This window comes from Salvelinus fontinalis, chromosome 37 (genome assembly GCF_029448725.1).
Source record: "Salvelinus fontinalis isolate EN_2023a chromosome 37, ASM2944872v1, whole genome shotgun sequence".
Taxonomy (NCBI): Eukaryota; Metazoa; Chordata; class Actinopteri; order Salmoniformes; family Salmonidae; genus Salvelinus; species Salvelinus fontinalis.
Genome location: NC_074701.1, coordinates 8,698,925 through 8,716,139, shown reverse-complemented (window position 1 = coordinate 8,716,139; position 17,215 = coordinate 8,698,925). Strand labels below are relative to the sequence as shown.

Below are 17,215 nucleotides of genomic sequence, written 5' to 3'. Positions count from 1 at the left end.
GCAACTTTCCTAATGATTGTTATATCTCCCAAAAGTGAGCAAAACTATGTTCCTACGGAGGTTGGAATGATGAACCTTAGCCTTAAGATGTTTTGGGAAACCGGGCCCCGGCTGATTGGTGTGCGATTAGCATTAGCAGTGTACAGGGCGATTAATACACTTAAAATCCTGGAGCTGCATAAATCATGCTCTACCAACTGAGCCATGCATGACCATTGGCGTATGACTAGCATTAGCAATGTACAATTAGCATTAATAGCCAAAGACAAAATTGTCTATATCGGGGGGTTCGGGGGGGAGAAGGCTTTGGTCACAATTTAAGGTTAGTCAAAGTTAGCAGTGTGGTTAGGTTTAAATCAGATTTGACAAGTTACATTTAGTAAATAGACAGGGATTATGACCGTGGCAACTAGTGACGACCGGGTGATTTGGTTTATGATTAGCAGAATACAATTAGCATCAGCAGTGTACAGTTAGCATTAGCAGCTGACAGGGTGATTAGTACAGTAGTTCTTACCTGCAGTGCTTGTCAGGTCATGTGCACAGACTCTCTCCACAACTGTCCTGTCACATGGCTGCTCCATACTACAATTGAAAGAAACAAACACACACCTTCAACACCGCTTCATTGAACAGGTACACTTCTAAGATGAAGTGTAAGGCTTAAGTCCAGAAGCCACACAGACAAGGACAGTAGAACAATTGGGAATTGCCCATTGTGCGGTCAGACATCAAGGTCTTCAGTGTGCGGTAGGTCTCAAGTTAACGCATACAAAGTACCCACACCCAGAGCAGCATGGGGCTGTAGGGTAACTCACCTAGAGTTTCCTACAGCTGCTGCTCTACCAGAGACCTCCAGAACATACTGCTCCTCTTTTGCTGGAGAGAAGAGAGAGAAGGAATGAGTCAAATCAAGGGAAGGGGGAGAGGTCAGCAAAGTAGCATGCTCACCTTTCACCAACACATTCATAGGCACTCGTTGCCAGGATAACATTTTGGGCTAGATCTACATGTTTCCGCCATTATGCAAGGCCTGGACTAGTCAGTGGCAGTGCCAACACACACACACACACACATCTGGCCAGTTGTTCTAGCTGGGGGCCTGTACATCCAGCCGGACAAAGGCAGTGGTCAAAGTTAAATGGATCTGCAGACAGGGCAGAATTCCAGCTCAGTGGACATGTCCGCATAGCAGCCACCCTGACTATGCAGCATCTTATTTTAAAGGCACAGTAGCAATAGTATCAAATGTGAACCCAATTTCCCCCCTTGTAGGGCTGGACAATATGGCAAAAATATTATATATATATATATATATATATATACATATATCTCAATATATTTTTCATAGTAAGACAGTACGGGTTTTTGAATAATTAAAAAGGCAAACCACCCATGTAACTTGCAAAATGCTCAAATAGCTCTTTGTTGACTATTGCTGGGTGCTATTGTCCTCCATCAGCACCGGCCTGTACCCTACCTGCCCAAAGCTCTCTCCTGGCCCCTTACACTAGCTCTGAATTTGTCCTGCTAGGTGACCTAAACAGGGACATGCTTAAACCACCTGACCAAGTCCTAAAGCAATGGGTCCCCGTAAATCTTTCTCAGATTACCAAATCGCACATGGTATGACTCCCAACACCCAGAAAAGGCTACTCTCCTTGATGTTATCCTCACAAATAATCCTGATAGGTATCCGTCTGGTGTTTTCTGTAATGACCTTAATGATCACTGTTTACCAGAGTGACTGCACGCAGGGAGAAACTGAGTCCGAGGTACTAAAGGAGCTCCGTAAACTTGACCCCCCCAAAAAACATCTGGCTCAGTTCTTTTAGACCCTTTTATAGTCCCGTACACCTTTTTAAATTCAACCTCCAGCTGCGTACCCCCTCTAGCACCATGGTCAGCACACACAAATGTTTTTTTTGCCATCATTGTAAGCCTGCCACACATACTATACATTTATTAAAACATAAGAATGAGTGAGTTTTACCATGAGCCGGGTTGTAACAGCTCTTATAGGACCAGGGCAGAAAAATCACCAATAAATATGCTCTTTATTTAACCATCTTACATAAAAAAACTCATTTGTTCGTCGGAAATTGTGAATAACTCCCCACAGGGTAATAAGAGCGTGCTTGAAAGGATGGACATAGACTCTCCAATACAACCAACACTGCAGAGTTGTCTTAAATCAGTTTCCACAGTCTGTGCCTTCATTTAGTTTATGCTAGTAAGGGCCGAGAATCCACTCACATAGGTACGTGGTTGCAAAGGGCATCAGTGTCTTAAAGGCGCGATTTGCCAAGGCAGGATACTCTGAGCGCAGCCTTATCCAGAAATCATGCAGTGGCTTCTGACTAAATTCAAAATGTTCACAGAACCACTTGTTGCAATTTCGATGAGGCTCTCTTGTTCAGATATCGGTAAGTGGAATGAGGCATGAAAGGGATAACGAATCCAGTTGTGTCATCCGTTTCGGGAAGGAACATGCGTAATTGCGCACCCAACTCACTCAGGTGCTTTGCTATAATCACATTTGACATAGCCCGTAACCTCGAGTTAATTTGCACACAAAAAAAATCATACAATAATGGAAAGACCTGTGTATTGTCCTTGTTAATGCGGACAGAGAAGAGCTCCAACTTCTTAATCATGGCCTCAATTTTGTGCCGCACATTGAATATAGTTGTGGAGAGTCCCTGCAATCATTCAGGTGAGAAAAAACATCACCCAGAAAGGCCAGTCGTGTGAGAAACTCATCATGCAAGCAGTCAGACAAATGAAAATTGTCAGTAAAGAAAACTTTAAGCTCGTCTCTGAATTTTAAAAAAAACGTGTCAATACTTTGCCCCTTGATAACCAGCACACTTGTGTACAGTATGTTGTAAAAGCGTTACATGGTCGCTGCCCAAATCATTGCATAGTGCAGAAAATACACGCGAGTTCAGGGGCCTTGCTTTAACTTCTTGCAACTATAGGGGGTGCTGTTCCGCATTAGCATATTTTGGTCTCCAAATTAAACGGCCTATTGCTCAATTCTTGATCGTACAATATGCATATCCTTACTAATATTGGATAGAAAACACTGTCTAGTTTCTAAAACCGTTTTAATTATGTCTGTGGGTGACCCAGAACGCCCTCTACAGCAAAAATCCTGACATGACTTGCGAAGGTCTGAGAATTATCCTCTGATCTGGGTTCAGTTTTAAAGCCTGTGTATATCCTATGGCTTGAATTGAACTGCACCCGCCTTCCCCTGGATGTCAGTAACCAATGAGAAGTGGAATGGTCTGTCTGCGTAGCTGTCCGAGGTTATAAAGCCGGATGGAACGAGAGTACCTTTCTTTGTCTCGTTCGTTATGGCGCATGGCAAGAAGTCAGGATGAAATTTTGGAACGCTCAGTTATCGACCAGAGATGTATCCGTCTGTAATTTAATTAAATATAGGTGTTAGAAACATCATAACGATGTTATTTGAAACCGATTTATATCAGTTTATGCGAGTATAGTGCTATTTTTCAGAATTTCCTTTGTATCTAGTTTGAGGATTTGGACATGTGTGTGCGACATAGCTAATGGTAGCAGCTAGTTCCAACGGTGAAGAGGACGTTTTACAACAAAGCAACTATTCTTTTGAAGAAAAGACACATTGCCCAAGATACTGATGGAAGCTCGTCCAAAAGTAGGAACTATTTATGATGTTATTATGTATTTATGTGGAAAAATGTCAGTGTTTGCGCGCCACTTTTGCAGGCACTGGTCTGGCTGCAACGCACACTATATGTCTAGTAACGTTAATTTTAAAAATCTAACATAGCGATTGCATTAAGAACTAATTTATCTTTCGATTGTTGTCCAACATATTTTTTTGTCAAGTTTATGAATAGTATTTTTATAAGAATAGGCGCTAGTCCAAAATGGCGCCGGCCAGAATACATGCAATGTTTGTAGTGATTACATAGTATAACCACGATTTGTGCTGCTAAATATCCACATTTTCGAACAAAAGCTATATGCATTGTGTAATATGATGTTACAGGTCTGTCATCTGATGAAGTATATCAAGGTTAGTCAAATTATATATCTTTTGTTGGGTTGTTACGATCGCTAACATTTACAGCTGGTAAATGCGGTTGTGATTCTGGCTATTGTGGTACGCTCATATAATGCTATATTGTGTTTTCGCTGTAAAACACTTAGAAAATCTGAAATATTCTCTGGATTCACAAGATCTGTGTCTTTCGATTGCTGTAGGCTGTCTATTTTTCTGAAGTGTTTTAGGATGATTCTTTTGGTAATTGACGTCGGTCTCAGTAATTATTCCGGCTGCTTCCAACGCTATTTCAGATTGCAGCTGCAATGTAGAACTGTGATTTCTACCTGAAATATGCACTTTTTTCTAACAAAAACTATCCCATACCATGAATATGTTATCAGACTGTCATCTGAAGAGTTTTTTTCTTTGTTAGTGGCTATCAATATCTTAGTTTAGCCGAATTGGTGATAGCACCTGAAGTAGTAAGAAACTGATGGAGTTAGAAAAGTGGTGTATTTTGCTAACGTGTTTAGCTAATAGATTTACATATTTTGTCTTCCCTGTAAAACATTTTAAAAATCTGAAATGGTGGCTTTATTCACAAGATCTGTATCTTTCATCTGGTGTCTTGGACTTGTGATTTAATGATATTTAGATGCTACTATCTACTTGTGAAGCTATGCTAGCTATGCTAATCAGTGTGTGGGGGGGTGGGGGGGGATCCCGGATCCGGGTTTCAGAGGCAGTAGAAGTTAACAAAGTTAACCATTTTCACTGTCCAAACGTCTTTCAAGCCGCCAGGTATTATTTTAGCAGCAAGAGCCTCTCGGTGGATGCTGCAGTGTACCCAAGTGGCGTCGGGAGCAACTGATTGCCCGCACATTACCACAACACCATGTCTCCCAGTCATGGCTTTTTCACCATCAGTACAGATACCAACACATCTTGACCAGCAAAGTCCAGTTGATGTCACAAAGCTGTCCAGTACTTTAAAAATATCCTCTCCTGTTTTCCAGAATAGGATGTCTTGAATAATTGACCGCCCATAAATGTAACAGACATATACCAGGAGCTGTGCCAGGCCCGTCACGTCTGTTGACTCATCCAGCTTTAACGCATCTAAATCACTAGCTTGTAGCAATTGTTTCAAAACATCTATGTCACTGATGAATCATGAAACTTGTTTGAGGCCTTTTCCCCCGGCATTGTCCCAGCCATATCCGCGGCAAGAGGAAAAATGAAGTCCTCAACAATAGTACGAGGCTTTCCTGTCCTAGCCACTCGGTAGCTCACCATATAAAGACACTTGTAGCCCCTTATTAAATGGCAGGTGTTGCTTTTATGTCTTACTCGAAAGTAGCCTTAATTCTTGCTCAAACTCCATAGCTTATTTTCCAAATTGGCATGTTTGGTTTCTAAAGGACTGGACAAGAGTGAAGGTTTCATAGAGTTGTGAGATTGTTTTATTTGCAAAAGTACTTAATGTGGCTGAGGAATGGCACTCCTCCCAATATAAGTGAACCCCTAAATCAATGCAGTTCTCATATTTGCGCCTCTGATGGTCCAACGTCCCCGTCTCTTGTTCGGTGCTTTCCCGGTGAAGGGGACAGCCGCTTTTCGGCTGCATCAGATTCACAACTGTCAGCGTCCATGCTAGCTGGGCTAACAACAAATGTAGAATTACTGACGCTAGCATTGGACGTGCTCGAGGATGCAGAACTTGAGTCACCGACAGGTGCAGTACTGCTGGTATGTCTCTGGGCCTTTTAACCATTTATCAATTTAAGCAAACGGAATGAGCTGCAGCTACATTTGGACCGTTAGTGGAATTCCCGTGAGTGTAACGGTTAATGTGATAGGATGTTAATTATTTGACTAGGCTACCTGTATTTGACATTGTGTTATTTCGCTGAACCCCAGATGTTTCACTGCCAGAAATAAAATTAAACAGAGGCCACTCAGGGAAGAACCCCCCCCCCCAAATGTACTATAGCCCCAATGGAAAATATAAATGTACTTAATATATTTTTAAAATGTAAATCACATGTTTATTTGCGGGACCCATGACAGCATTGCACATACACCAGTTTGGGAATACCAGCTGTAGACCATTCCATTCTTGTGGGCTGGCTAAGTAGTGTCTCTGAGGGGTCTTTGGCCTGGTTTGCTAACTAGCCATCTCAAGAGTGCAGTGTATAAAGTCAGAACATCTGTCTCAGCCACTACCTGTCACCAAGAGAGTACCCCCAAGGCTAGATCCTAGGCCCCACGCTCTTCTCAATTTACATCAACATAGCTCAGGCAGTAGGAAGCGCATTCATTTATACGCAGATTGTCATACTCAGCTGGCCCCTCCCCGGATTTTGTGTTAAACACTCAAAAGCTTTCAGTGTCCAACAAGCTTTCTCTGCCCTGAACACCTCAAACAGAAGGTCATGTGGTTTGTAAGAAGAATAAACCCTCAGGAGGTAGTAATCACACCTGTGGGGAGAGGGGCAGAGCTTGAGGTAGTCACCTCATACAAGTACTTGGGAGTATGGCAAGCCAGTACACTGTCCCTCTCAGCACAAAGCTGCAGGCTAAATGTTACGGATCTTATCATGTGTGTATTTCTTTGCTCTCCTTCTCCTCACAGGTGGCAATCGTTCCCCAATCAGTCATCAGAAGACACACCTCCCCCTGTTTCCATTACCCAATCACATCCCCTTTCCCTTGGTTTGAAAACCCATTCAGTTGTTCTCTGCAGCTCCATCTCTCGGTCATGCAATCTCTCTGTAGATCTCTCATTTGGTTTAGCAACTACATGTAACTTTGTATGTTATCCTGTGAGTATTGTTTTGTTATGGTGTTTGACTGTTTGATGGTGGAAAGGGAGGTACCAAGACAAGTCGTCCATGGGCATACACTACCCGTAGGAATACTTTGTCTAAGAACTCTAGTTAGAATTGGGCGGACCACCCACTGTATTTTTGGTTAGTTAGCTGTATTGAAGTAGGCTAGTCTACCTTAGGGGTGTTTTTGGATTTGTTTCTTTCCTTGGGTCCAGCTCAGCCCTTTTTCCTGCCTCCCACTTTTACTGTGTGTTTACCAAATAAACCATGAGTGTTTGACAGTAGATGTTGTCTGTGGTTTTGTTCTCACTTTTTTACTGTTATAATTTGCATGAGTTGTGTTACGGGTCTCGTTGCCATCCCCCTAGACTGTAGAGCCAAAGGGATTCGTAACACTAAAGTTAACTCTAGACTTGGTTTCCTCTATCGTAGTCGCTCCTCTTTCACCCCAGCTGCCAAACCAACTCTTATTCAGATGACCATCGCACCCATGCTAGATTATGGAGACTATTCATAGATTGGCAGGTAAGGGTGCTCTCGAGTGGCTAGACGTTCTTTACCATTCGGCCATCACATGCGCAACCAATTACCCTTATAAAGACACATCACTGCACTCTATACTCTTCTGTAAACTGGTCATCTCCGTATACCCGACGCAAAACCCACGGGTTGATGCGCATTTATAAAACCCTCTCAGGCCTCACTCCCCCCAATCTGAGATACCTACTGCCGCCCCATTCTGCCAGTCACATTCTGTTTAAAGGTCCCCACAGCACACACACATCCCTGGTTCACGCTTCTCAGTTCACTGCAGCTAGAGACTGGAACAAGCTGCAAACAGTCAAACTGGACAGTTCTCCCTCTTCATTTAAATGTTTACCTTGTCAGCTCGGGGATTTGATCTTGCAACCTTTCGGTTACTAGTCCAACGCGCTAACCACTAGGCTACCAGCCGGTTACCTACTGGCAGTCGTGGCTGCTTTGCGTGATGCATCGTCTCTACCTTACCCTTTGAGCCCAATGTTTGTACCATGTTATCTTGTGTTGCTACCATGCTGTGTCATTTTAGGTCTATGTAGTGTTGTGGTGCGTTTTGACCTATATTCTTTATTTTTAATCCCAGCCCGTCCTTGCAGAATGCCTTTTGGTTGGCCGTTATTGAAAAAAAATAAAATAATAATCTTACACTTCAAGTTAAAAAAAAAAAAAAAAAAAGTACATTACATGTTGCTTGCTAGCTCTAACTAAACATTCATGCTTGGCCTATTCCACTGATTTAGAAGATACCATAGCACAATCATGCTGCTCTAGGCCTACACCAGCACTTAGATCACACTTAGCTAGCTACGCTTACATTTTGCTAACAACATTTACTTTAGCCACAACATGCTAAGAAAAGAATGCCTTTGGCAGAATACATTGAACAAAAATAAGGCAAAATGAAACAATTCAAAGATTTTACTGAGTCACAGTTCATAAGCAAATATGTCAATTGAAATAAATTGATTAGGCTGTAATCTAAGGATTTCACATGACTGGGAATAGATATGCATCTGAGGCGTGGATCAGAAAACCAGTCAGTATATGGTGACCACCGTTTGCCTCATGTAGCGCGACACGGCTCCTTTACGCATCGAGTTGACCAGGCTGTTGATTGTGTCCTGTGGAATGTTGTCCCACTCTTCAATGGCTGTGCGAATTTGCTGGATATTGGTGGGAACTGGAACACACTGCTTTACACGTCGAGCCAAAGCATCCCAAACATGCTCAATGGGGACATGCCTGGTGAGTACGCTGCAAGAACTGGGCCATTTTTCAGCTTCCAGGAATTTTGAACAAATCCTTGCGTCACGGGGCCGTGTATTATCATGCCGAACCGTGAGGTGATGGCGGCGGATGAATGGCTCGACAAATGGGCTTCTGGATCGCATCACAGTATCTGTGTATTCAAATTCCCATCGATTAAAAACACAATTGTTCCTAATCTGTAGCTTATGCCTGCCCATACCATAACCTCAGACACAATAGGGCACTGTTGCCAACACGTCTGCCATCTGCCCAGTACAGTTGAAACAGATTCCTCCGTGAAGAGCACACTTCTCCAGCGTTCCAGTGGCCATCGAAGGTGAGCATTTGCCTGGCAAGAGGAGCTTCAGTTTCATCAGCCGTTTGAGTGGCTGGTCTCAGACCATCCCGCAGGTAAAGCCAGATGGAGGTTCTGGGCTTGCGTGGTTACACAGGGTTTATGGTTGAGGCCAATTGGACGTACTGCCAAATTCCTTAAAACGATATTGGAAGCAACTTGTGGTAGAGAAATTGACAGTACATTCTCTGCCAACAGCTCAGGTGTCAGCATGCATGCTCCCTCAACTTGAGACATCAATGGCATTGTGTTGTGTGACAAGTGCGCCTTTCATTATCCCCAGCACAAGGTGCAACTGCATCATGATCATGCCATTTAAGCAGCTTCTTGATATGCCACACCTGTTTTAACTTCTTATGGCTGCAAGGCAAAGTGTTGAGTAGCCAGTGAAATCGTGCCCATTTCAAACTCCCTCCTACTCAAATCTTGCTCGTACAATATGAATATTATTATTCTTTTTGGATAGAAAACACTTTCTAGTTTCTAAAAGAGTTGGAATTATTTCTCTGAGTGAAACAGAAGTCCTTCTGCAGCACTTTTCCTGACCAGGAAGTGAAATGTCAGAAATCAATGCTTTTTTCAACTTGATGCCTATACATGGTCTTAACACGTAGGAGTCTGCTGACACTCTATACGCCTTCCTATTGGTGTAAAGAGGATGTCAGAGAAGATATTTTTTTGCTCCTCTTGGTCTGTGGTGGAAAAAAAACAACTTCTTTGACGTGACCGTCCACTTCCGGTACTCTGAAGGAAGTGGGATTGACTTCTGTTTTGCCTTGGTAACGAACGGCTAACGTCTCCGGCTCTATTTTTTTTTGATACATGTGACCATATCATCGTAATGTATGTTTTTCAATATAGTTTAATCAGATTATTGAAACGTTATTCGGGAGTTTTGCCGTGTTCCGTCCTCTGACTGTGTTTACGTTGGAGAAATTTATGCCACTCGGCTAGTGCCAATGCTAATTGAAGAGGGACATTTGCCATTCTGAAATCGAAACAACGACTCATCTGGACAGAGGACAAGTTCAACATTCTGATGAAAGATCAGCAAAAGTAAGACCCATTTTATGATGTCATTTCATATATCTGTCGTGCATGTGAACTGGCCGGCGGCGCCCAATTATTTCTGTCTATTGTAGCTACGCTAATATAGCGATACATTTTGTTTGCGCTGTAAAACATTTAATAAATCGGAAATATTGTTTGGAATCACAAGATGCCTGTCTTTCAATTGCTGCAGACTATGTATTTTTCAGAAATGTTTTATGATGAGTAATTAGCTATTTGACGTTGGTGTCTGTAAATATTATGGCTGCTTTTGGTGCAATTTCGGATTGTAGCTGAAATGTAAACTATGGTTTATACATGAAATATGCAAATTTTTCGAACAAAACATATGCTATACAATAAATATGTTATCAGACTGTCATCTGATGAATTTGTTTCTTGGTTAGTGGCTATTTATATCTTTACTTGGTCGAATTTGTGATAGCACCTGATGGAGTAAGAAACTGGAGTAAGAAAAAGTTGTCTTTTGCTAACGTGGTTAGCTAATAGATTTACATATTTTGTCTTCCCTGTAAAACATTTTAAAAATCGGACATGTTGGCTTGATTCACAAGATGTGCACCTTTCATCTGGTGTCTTGGACTTGTTAATGTGAGAAAGTAAAATATATATAAAAAAAATTGATTTTGAATTTCGCGCCCTGCACTTTGAGCTGGATGTTGTCATAAGTGTACCGGTGTCGGGCTGCCCCCGTAAAAGGTTAAATGGATGTATTATCTTGGCAAAGAGAAATGATCACTGACAGGGATGTAAACAAATGTGCACAACTTGATAAATAAGCTTGTGCATATGGAAAAATAAGTTTTATTTCATGAAACCAACACTTTACATGTTGCATTTATGTTTTTTTCTGCAGTGTAATCGTGTAATTATACAACAGTTGGAAGCAGCATCGGTGTCACAGACATCTCGTTTCTTCTGACCATGCAGACTGAATGGCAAGTGAAGTGCCCGTGACTCCGTAGTCGAGCAACATGCTCCCCTTGAGTGATGGGGCAGGGCTACGACATGCAGGAGAACAAGGTGAGACACGACTTGCAGGAAGCAAACGGCAAACTATAAAAATGTACAAATGTGAGTGAGTTGGGCATCACATTTAACAAACCTTATATTGAAATACCATTATAGCAGGCACGGTAAAACCCAAACCGGTCAGTGCATCAATCCCTTTATATAATTAAATAGGTATAATGCCTAGCCCTACCCCCTTGGGGAAAATGACAAAGGCTCATTAAAAAGGTTGTGACATCAAAACCCATCACCTGAAACAGCCATATCCCACGTTAGCAACTTTCACCTCAATGTTTGAACTTGAATACCAATGCTTTCACACGAGTTGGACACTTAACTTCTTATGGCTGCAGGGGGCGTATTGAGTAGCCAGATTATATGTGCCCATTTCAAACGGCGTCGTACTCAATTCTTGCTCGTACAATATGCATATTATTATTAAAATTGGATATAAAACACTCTAGTTTCTAAAAACGTTTGAATTATTTCTCTGAGTGAAACAGAAATCCTTCTGCAGCACTTTTCCTGACCAGGAAGTGAAATGTCAGAAATCTATGCTCTGTTCAACCTCATGCCTATACATGGGCGTGTGACGTAGGAGTCTACAAACACTTCCTACGCCTTCCCCTGGTTGTCAAGATGCGGTGAGAGAAGAAATTTCGTGTCTATCTTGGTCAGAGGTGGAATAAAAGGTCTTTGTTTGACGTGACTGTCCAGTTCCTGTTTCTGGAGCGAGCGAAAGAGGACACTGAAATGGCTTCTGTTTAGCTGTGGTTATGAAAGACGAACATCTCCATCTTAGATTTGATACATGTCACCATATCATCGTAACGTATGTTTTCAATATAGTTTAATCAGATTATTGAAACATTTTCGGGAGTTTTGCCGTGTTCCGTTTTCTAACTTTGTTGACTTGAGTAATCCGAATCACTTGGCAAGTACCCATGCTATATGAAGAGGGATATTTGCCGTTCCAGATCAAAACAACGACTATTCTGGACAAAGGACACCTTATCCAACATTCTGACGGAAGATCACCAAAAGTAAGAAACATTTTATGATGCTATTTCTAATATCTGTCGTGCATGTGAACTGGTCGTGGGCGCCCAAGTTTTTCTGTCTATTGCTGCTATGCTAATATCACGCTACATTTTGTTTGCGCTGTAAAACATTTAATAAATCGGAAATATTGTCTAGAATCACAAGATGCCTGTCTTTCAATTGCTGTACACTGTTTTTTTCAGAAATGTTTTATGATGAGTAAATCGGTATTTGACTTTGGTGTCTGTAAATATTATGGCTGCTTTCGGTGCAATTTCTGATGTAGCTGAAATGTAAACTATGAATTATACCTGAAATATGCAATTTTTAAAAAAAAACATATGCTATACAATAAATATGTTATCAGATTGTCATCTGATGAGGTTGTTTCTTGGTTAGGGGCTATTTTTATCTTTATTTGGCCGAATTTGTGATAGCTACTGATGGAGTAAAAAACTGATGGAGTAAGAAAAGTGGTGTCTTTTGCTAACGTGGTTAGCTAATAGATTTACATTGTGTCTTCCCTGTAAAACACTAAAAAAAAAATCGGACATGTTGGCTTGATTCACAAGATGTGCACCTTTCATCTGGTGTCTTGGACTTGTTAATGTGTGAAAGTTAAATATTTTAAAAAAAATATCTTTTGAATTTCGCGCCCTGCACTTTGAGCTGGATGTTGTCATAAGTGTACTGGTGTCGGGCTGCACCCCTAACAGGTTAACTAGATAAGACTGTCACCATCACATTCAATATTCACTTGCTTAATACATCACAAATCATGTAACCAAACATGAACTCAGAACTAGGGATGGGCGTTTGAAAGAAAAGTAATACTAAAATAATGGGGAAATTGATATCCAGAATACATGAAATTTTGTTTTTACTTATGTTTTTAACCTGAGCACAAAGGGACAGACTACAGCTCTGCTGTTGCGGGGGAAGGGCCGGATGGTGTGAGAAATGCGAGTGGAGCTGACAGGAGGGAAATAGACATGGCGCCAAGCCAGCTCGTCAAAGACTAGTTAAACTGGCTAACTTGCAGCAGCCACAATGTAATTCATCACCCCATTTGACAGTGCCCATCTTGACTGCGTCAAATCGGCGTAACCTCAAGAAGCCAGCTAGCTAAACTAGCCAGGCTATATTTTGCCGTGCTTTCTCCTTAACTCTTTTCATATTAAAATCACAGCCTACCTGCTGGTTGCTGTAGCGTACTCTTTATTTTGCTAAATTTTTATTCCACCATTTAAATTCCACCTTGCATTGTAGTAGTGATCACTTCATTTGAAACAAGCTACATGCATGAAGGCTGGGACGCACGTCATATAAGCTACTACATTCTGAAGTCCGTTTTATTAAATAAAAGTCAAGTGATGGTATATCCTAATATGTAACATCACATGGTTATCTTAATCAAAGAAATGAGTCGGTCAATCCACTAATGAAGGCCCCTCTAGATAAGCCAAAACACTGATAACGCTGCTCCGCCAAGCTACTTACCTGCACCAAAACACACAGGACATTGTGCACAATGCAGATGGACCTGCAAAGTCCAATGTTTGTCAGCCATTGACTTCGCAAGGTGCCCGTTCTTAACCTCAGGGGTCTTGGCACTCTAAAATCGTCCACCCACCCCATACAGGGCCAGAGATAGCCCTGCAACCCTACACGCCACTTCCCTCCACTATACAGTCCAGTGAAAGTGATCCTGGTGACAGATTTAGTCTAGTACTACTGAACTACCGGACCCACTGAGCGGTTAGCTAACATGTGGTGTTGGCCTACACCAAAACCATTAGGCCACTAGCATGCTCGAGGAGTAAGGGCTACGTGGATTATATTTTCAGCCAGGAACAGTCAACCATTAAAGCAAAATTCCTGACTGTTTTCTAACAGACTGTCTTGTTCAATAAACAGTGGGTAATTCGTTATAGATTAACTAAAAGCCAAAGAAACATGGAAATGTGAAAGAAGGAGAACGCCAGTGTCAATACTCAGTATCACTCACCTTGCGTCTCTTCAAACTGCTCCAGCAGGCTGGTGAGGTCAGCAGCTTCAATACCTGTGAGATAACAGAACCACTCAGTACTATACCAATAAACCACAAACGGTGGCAAGTCTAAACACATTTAAGCAACCAGAGGATCAGTAGAACTTGTGTCCACTCACCAATTTCACTGGTGAATGCCTCTATCAGCTCCTGAGTAGGGCTCTTGGCTTTGGGGGCTTCCTGGGCTGTAGTACACCTCACTGCAGGTTTGGAGGACTGGGTGGTGGAGGGTTTGGCTGGGGTAGACCCAGGAGTGACTGTAGGCAACTCAGGCATCTTAGGCCAGGGCAGTGTGACTACCCCCTTCTGTAGAGTAGTAACCACCTTCAAAGGAGCCGCAGGGGCAGGTTTCTGAACACAAACAGCAGCAGCGTTGGCGGTGCAGTTGACCGTTTTCTCAAGTAGAGCAGCAGCGATGGGGGTGGGTTTTTGGGCTACAGTAGCAATTAGGGTGGGCCTGTTGGCATCTGTAGTGGTTTTAAAAGAGGCTCCACTGGAGCTCTGAGATTTGATAAGGACCACAGTCTTGCAGGGTACCTGGGACTGGAGCAGGGGGTTCGTGAGTGCAGGATGGGGGGCCTGGGGTATATTACACGTCACAAAAGGGTTCTGGGGTGGTGGGGGTAATACACTCACAGTACTGGATGAAGGCACAACGGAGATGGGGGGTTGGCTAGCTTTAGCTGGCTGTGGAGTAGGAACAGCCGCTTGCTGGGGAGGGGTGGTAGGGGATGCATTTGCACTAGAAGCCTTGCTTGGGGAAGATGATTTGGAGGCCAGCATGTAAGCAGGAGGCACAAGCAGAGCTTCGGGAGTAGGAGGTGCTCCTGGTCCCATGGGCTGCCAGGCTGCTTTCACCTCCACCTCGGTTTTCCCTGGGGAGGGGTGGGGGCGACGAGGGTCTCTGGGAGAGGGGATGGGGAGGCAGGGGATGGGGGGCAACTCGGTAGGGGCATCTGGGAGGCTGGGCCACTTGGTGCTCTGGTCCTCTGGTCTCTCTAAGGGGGCCGGTTTCTTCTGCTGCCGCAGCAGCCGGTACTGCTGGAGGGACAGGGGCTTAGGCTTGGGCTCAATAGCCTGGGAGGCCTGGGGGATCACCTGGGGGACCGCTAGAGAGGCACCATTGGACTGCATTATTGCCTGAGGGGCCACTGACACAGGTAGTTCACTTGGGTTAAGCGCCTGGGGTGCTACAGGGTTGATTGTCATTGCCTGGGGGGCTGTTGGGTTAGCTGCAGAAGCTAGAAGGCTTTGAGGCTTCTCACAGCCTGTGGTTCGTTGGGGGACCTTCTCGGGGGTCATAGTCACCGGCAACAGGTCAGAGGCCATGACCTTTGACACATGGTCAGAGGCGGGGATGACCTTAACGCTGGGGTGTGTGGATAGTGTTAGGGTTGTGACTTCCACATGGCTCTGCCGCGGTATGTGTTGTGTTTCGCCAGCATGTGTCGCTCTTGTCTTCTGTTTTGGGGCTTCGGGGGCGGCCACAGATATGGCATAAGAAAACGACTCCTTGTCCTTTTTCTCCGGTCTGGTCGTCTCCTTGACGGGCTTCCGGGGCCAGGATTCCTGGGCTGCGCACCTATGGGAGGCGCTCCTCAGGACCCTCCCCTCAGCCTGGGCAGGTTCAGGGGTGACCTCAGCAGGTGAACGCTTCACTTTGTTTTTACGTTTCTTTTTCCTTCGAGACAGACATCTTTCTACAGTCTCTTCCTTTGGTCTCCTGTAGATAACATTCTCACCACTTGCTTTTGCCCTCAGGGTCGCGGCAGGGTCAGCCACCTCTGCTGTGTCGTCGACTACGACGTAATTCACCGCCTCAGACTCTGGCGTCTCCAACATATCCACCTCAGAAATTTCATCCGGAACCCTCTGCTCCGCTTTGAATGAGTCTTCTACTCCCGGCAAGGAGAGAGAGAGACGAGAGCATCCCATATCTGGGATGGCAAATATAGTCTCGCCATGCTCTCCATGTTCGACCACTTCCAGCAGTATCCCTTCCTCCGCCAGCAGCAGTTCTTCCCCTTCATCCTCCATGCACACTGCCATGCAATAGGGGTGCATGTGTCTGACCAGCTCTCCTAGACTCACTGACATGCTCTCTCCGTCCATGTGCTGCTCCAGAGCCAGAGGGAGGGACAGGCCACCCCAGTTCAGGAGCTCTTGCTCTGGGGACGAGGGTTGTCTGTCTGGACTCAGGGAGGGAGAACAAGCCTCTGCGTCCTCTTCCTCCTCTCCGTCACTCCTCTGGACGGACTCCTGTGTCCTAGGGAGACTCTGGATAAAGAGGGGGGAAACCGTTTGGTTAACGTCTGGAGCTTTCCCTGTTCAGCTTGGAGGTTTATAAACATCAGCTGGACCACCTGCACAATGCAGACTTCACAACAGCTAGACTATTTGGGTTGTGTGCACGTCACCGCAATAAGGCTCATGATTTCTCTGAAGACTTATGTACATTTCAATATGAAAATAGAGCAAACGCTAAGAGTGACAGTTGAAGGCATGTACAAGAGGGAGGTAATGAAACGGTGTGCTACCTTTCCGGTGGAGAACTGTCGTGTGTTGCAGGGTGTCTCGCCCTCTGGAGGCGAGTGGGACAAGCAAAGCATTTTCCTCAGCTACAATATCAGAAGAAAAACACAGGACAAACAGTGAAACAGTTAAAAAAAAAAAATGTAAAAAAAAAAATGCCTAAGTCATTGGAACACATTGTCACCAGTTTCTTATTTGTTTAGACGGCCCTGCTTCCTAGAGCTGGGTACATCTGAGCCCTACGAAGTTTACCGTCATGTATACAGTTACATCTAGGGGTGTAACGGTTCACCAAACCATTGGTACGTATTGCGGTTTTAGGGTCACGGTTTGGTTCCGGTACAGCGAGAAAATGAAATGACAGTTCGTGTCGTTTGTTTATTCAAAGGCCTGTTGCAGTCAAGTGATTTTCCTGTGTTTCATATGCATTTCCACATTAGGTTGGAATACTTAAATTGTGAAAATGACGACAACACCCTTTTGGTGTATGAGCCGTT

General features: G+C 43.8%; 1 protein-coding gene across 1 annotated transcript in view; it reads right to left on the bottom strand.

The window, feature by feature from the left end:
* The window catches only part of LOC129836070 (peroxisome proliferator-activated receptor gamma coactivator-related protein 1-like), a 44,081-nt gene that overhangs the window by 13,206 nt on the left and 13,660 nt on the right, over nt 1-17,215 (bottom strand). The window contains exons 4-8 of the mRNA XM_055901829.1: nt 16,724-16,804; nt 14,306-16,463; nt 14,145-14,198; nt 819-879; nt 518-585 (exon numbers count right to left, since the gene is read on the bottom strand). Coding sequence (XP_055757804.1) covers nt 518-585; nt 819-879; nt 14,145-14,198; nt 14,306-16,463; nt 16,724-16,804 — 2,422 coding nt within the window. The remainder of the gene's footprint in view (nt 1-517; nt 586-818; nt 880-14,144; nt 14,199-14,305; nt 16,464-16,723; nt 16,805-17,215) is intronic.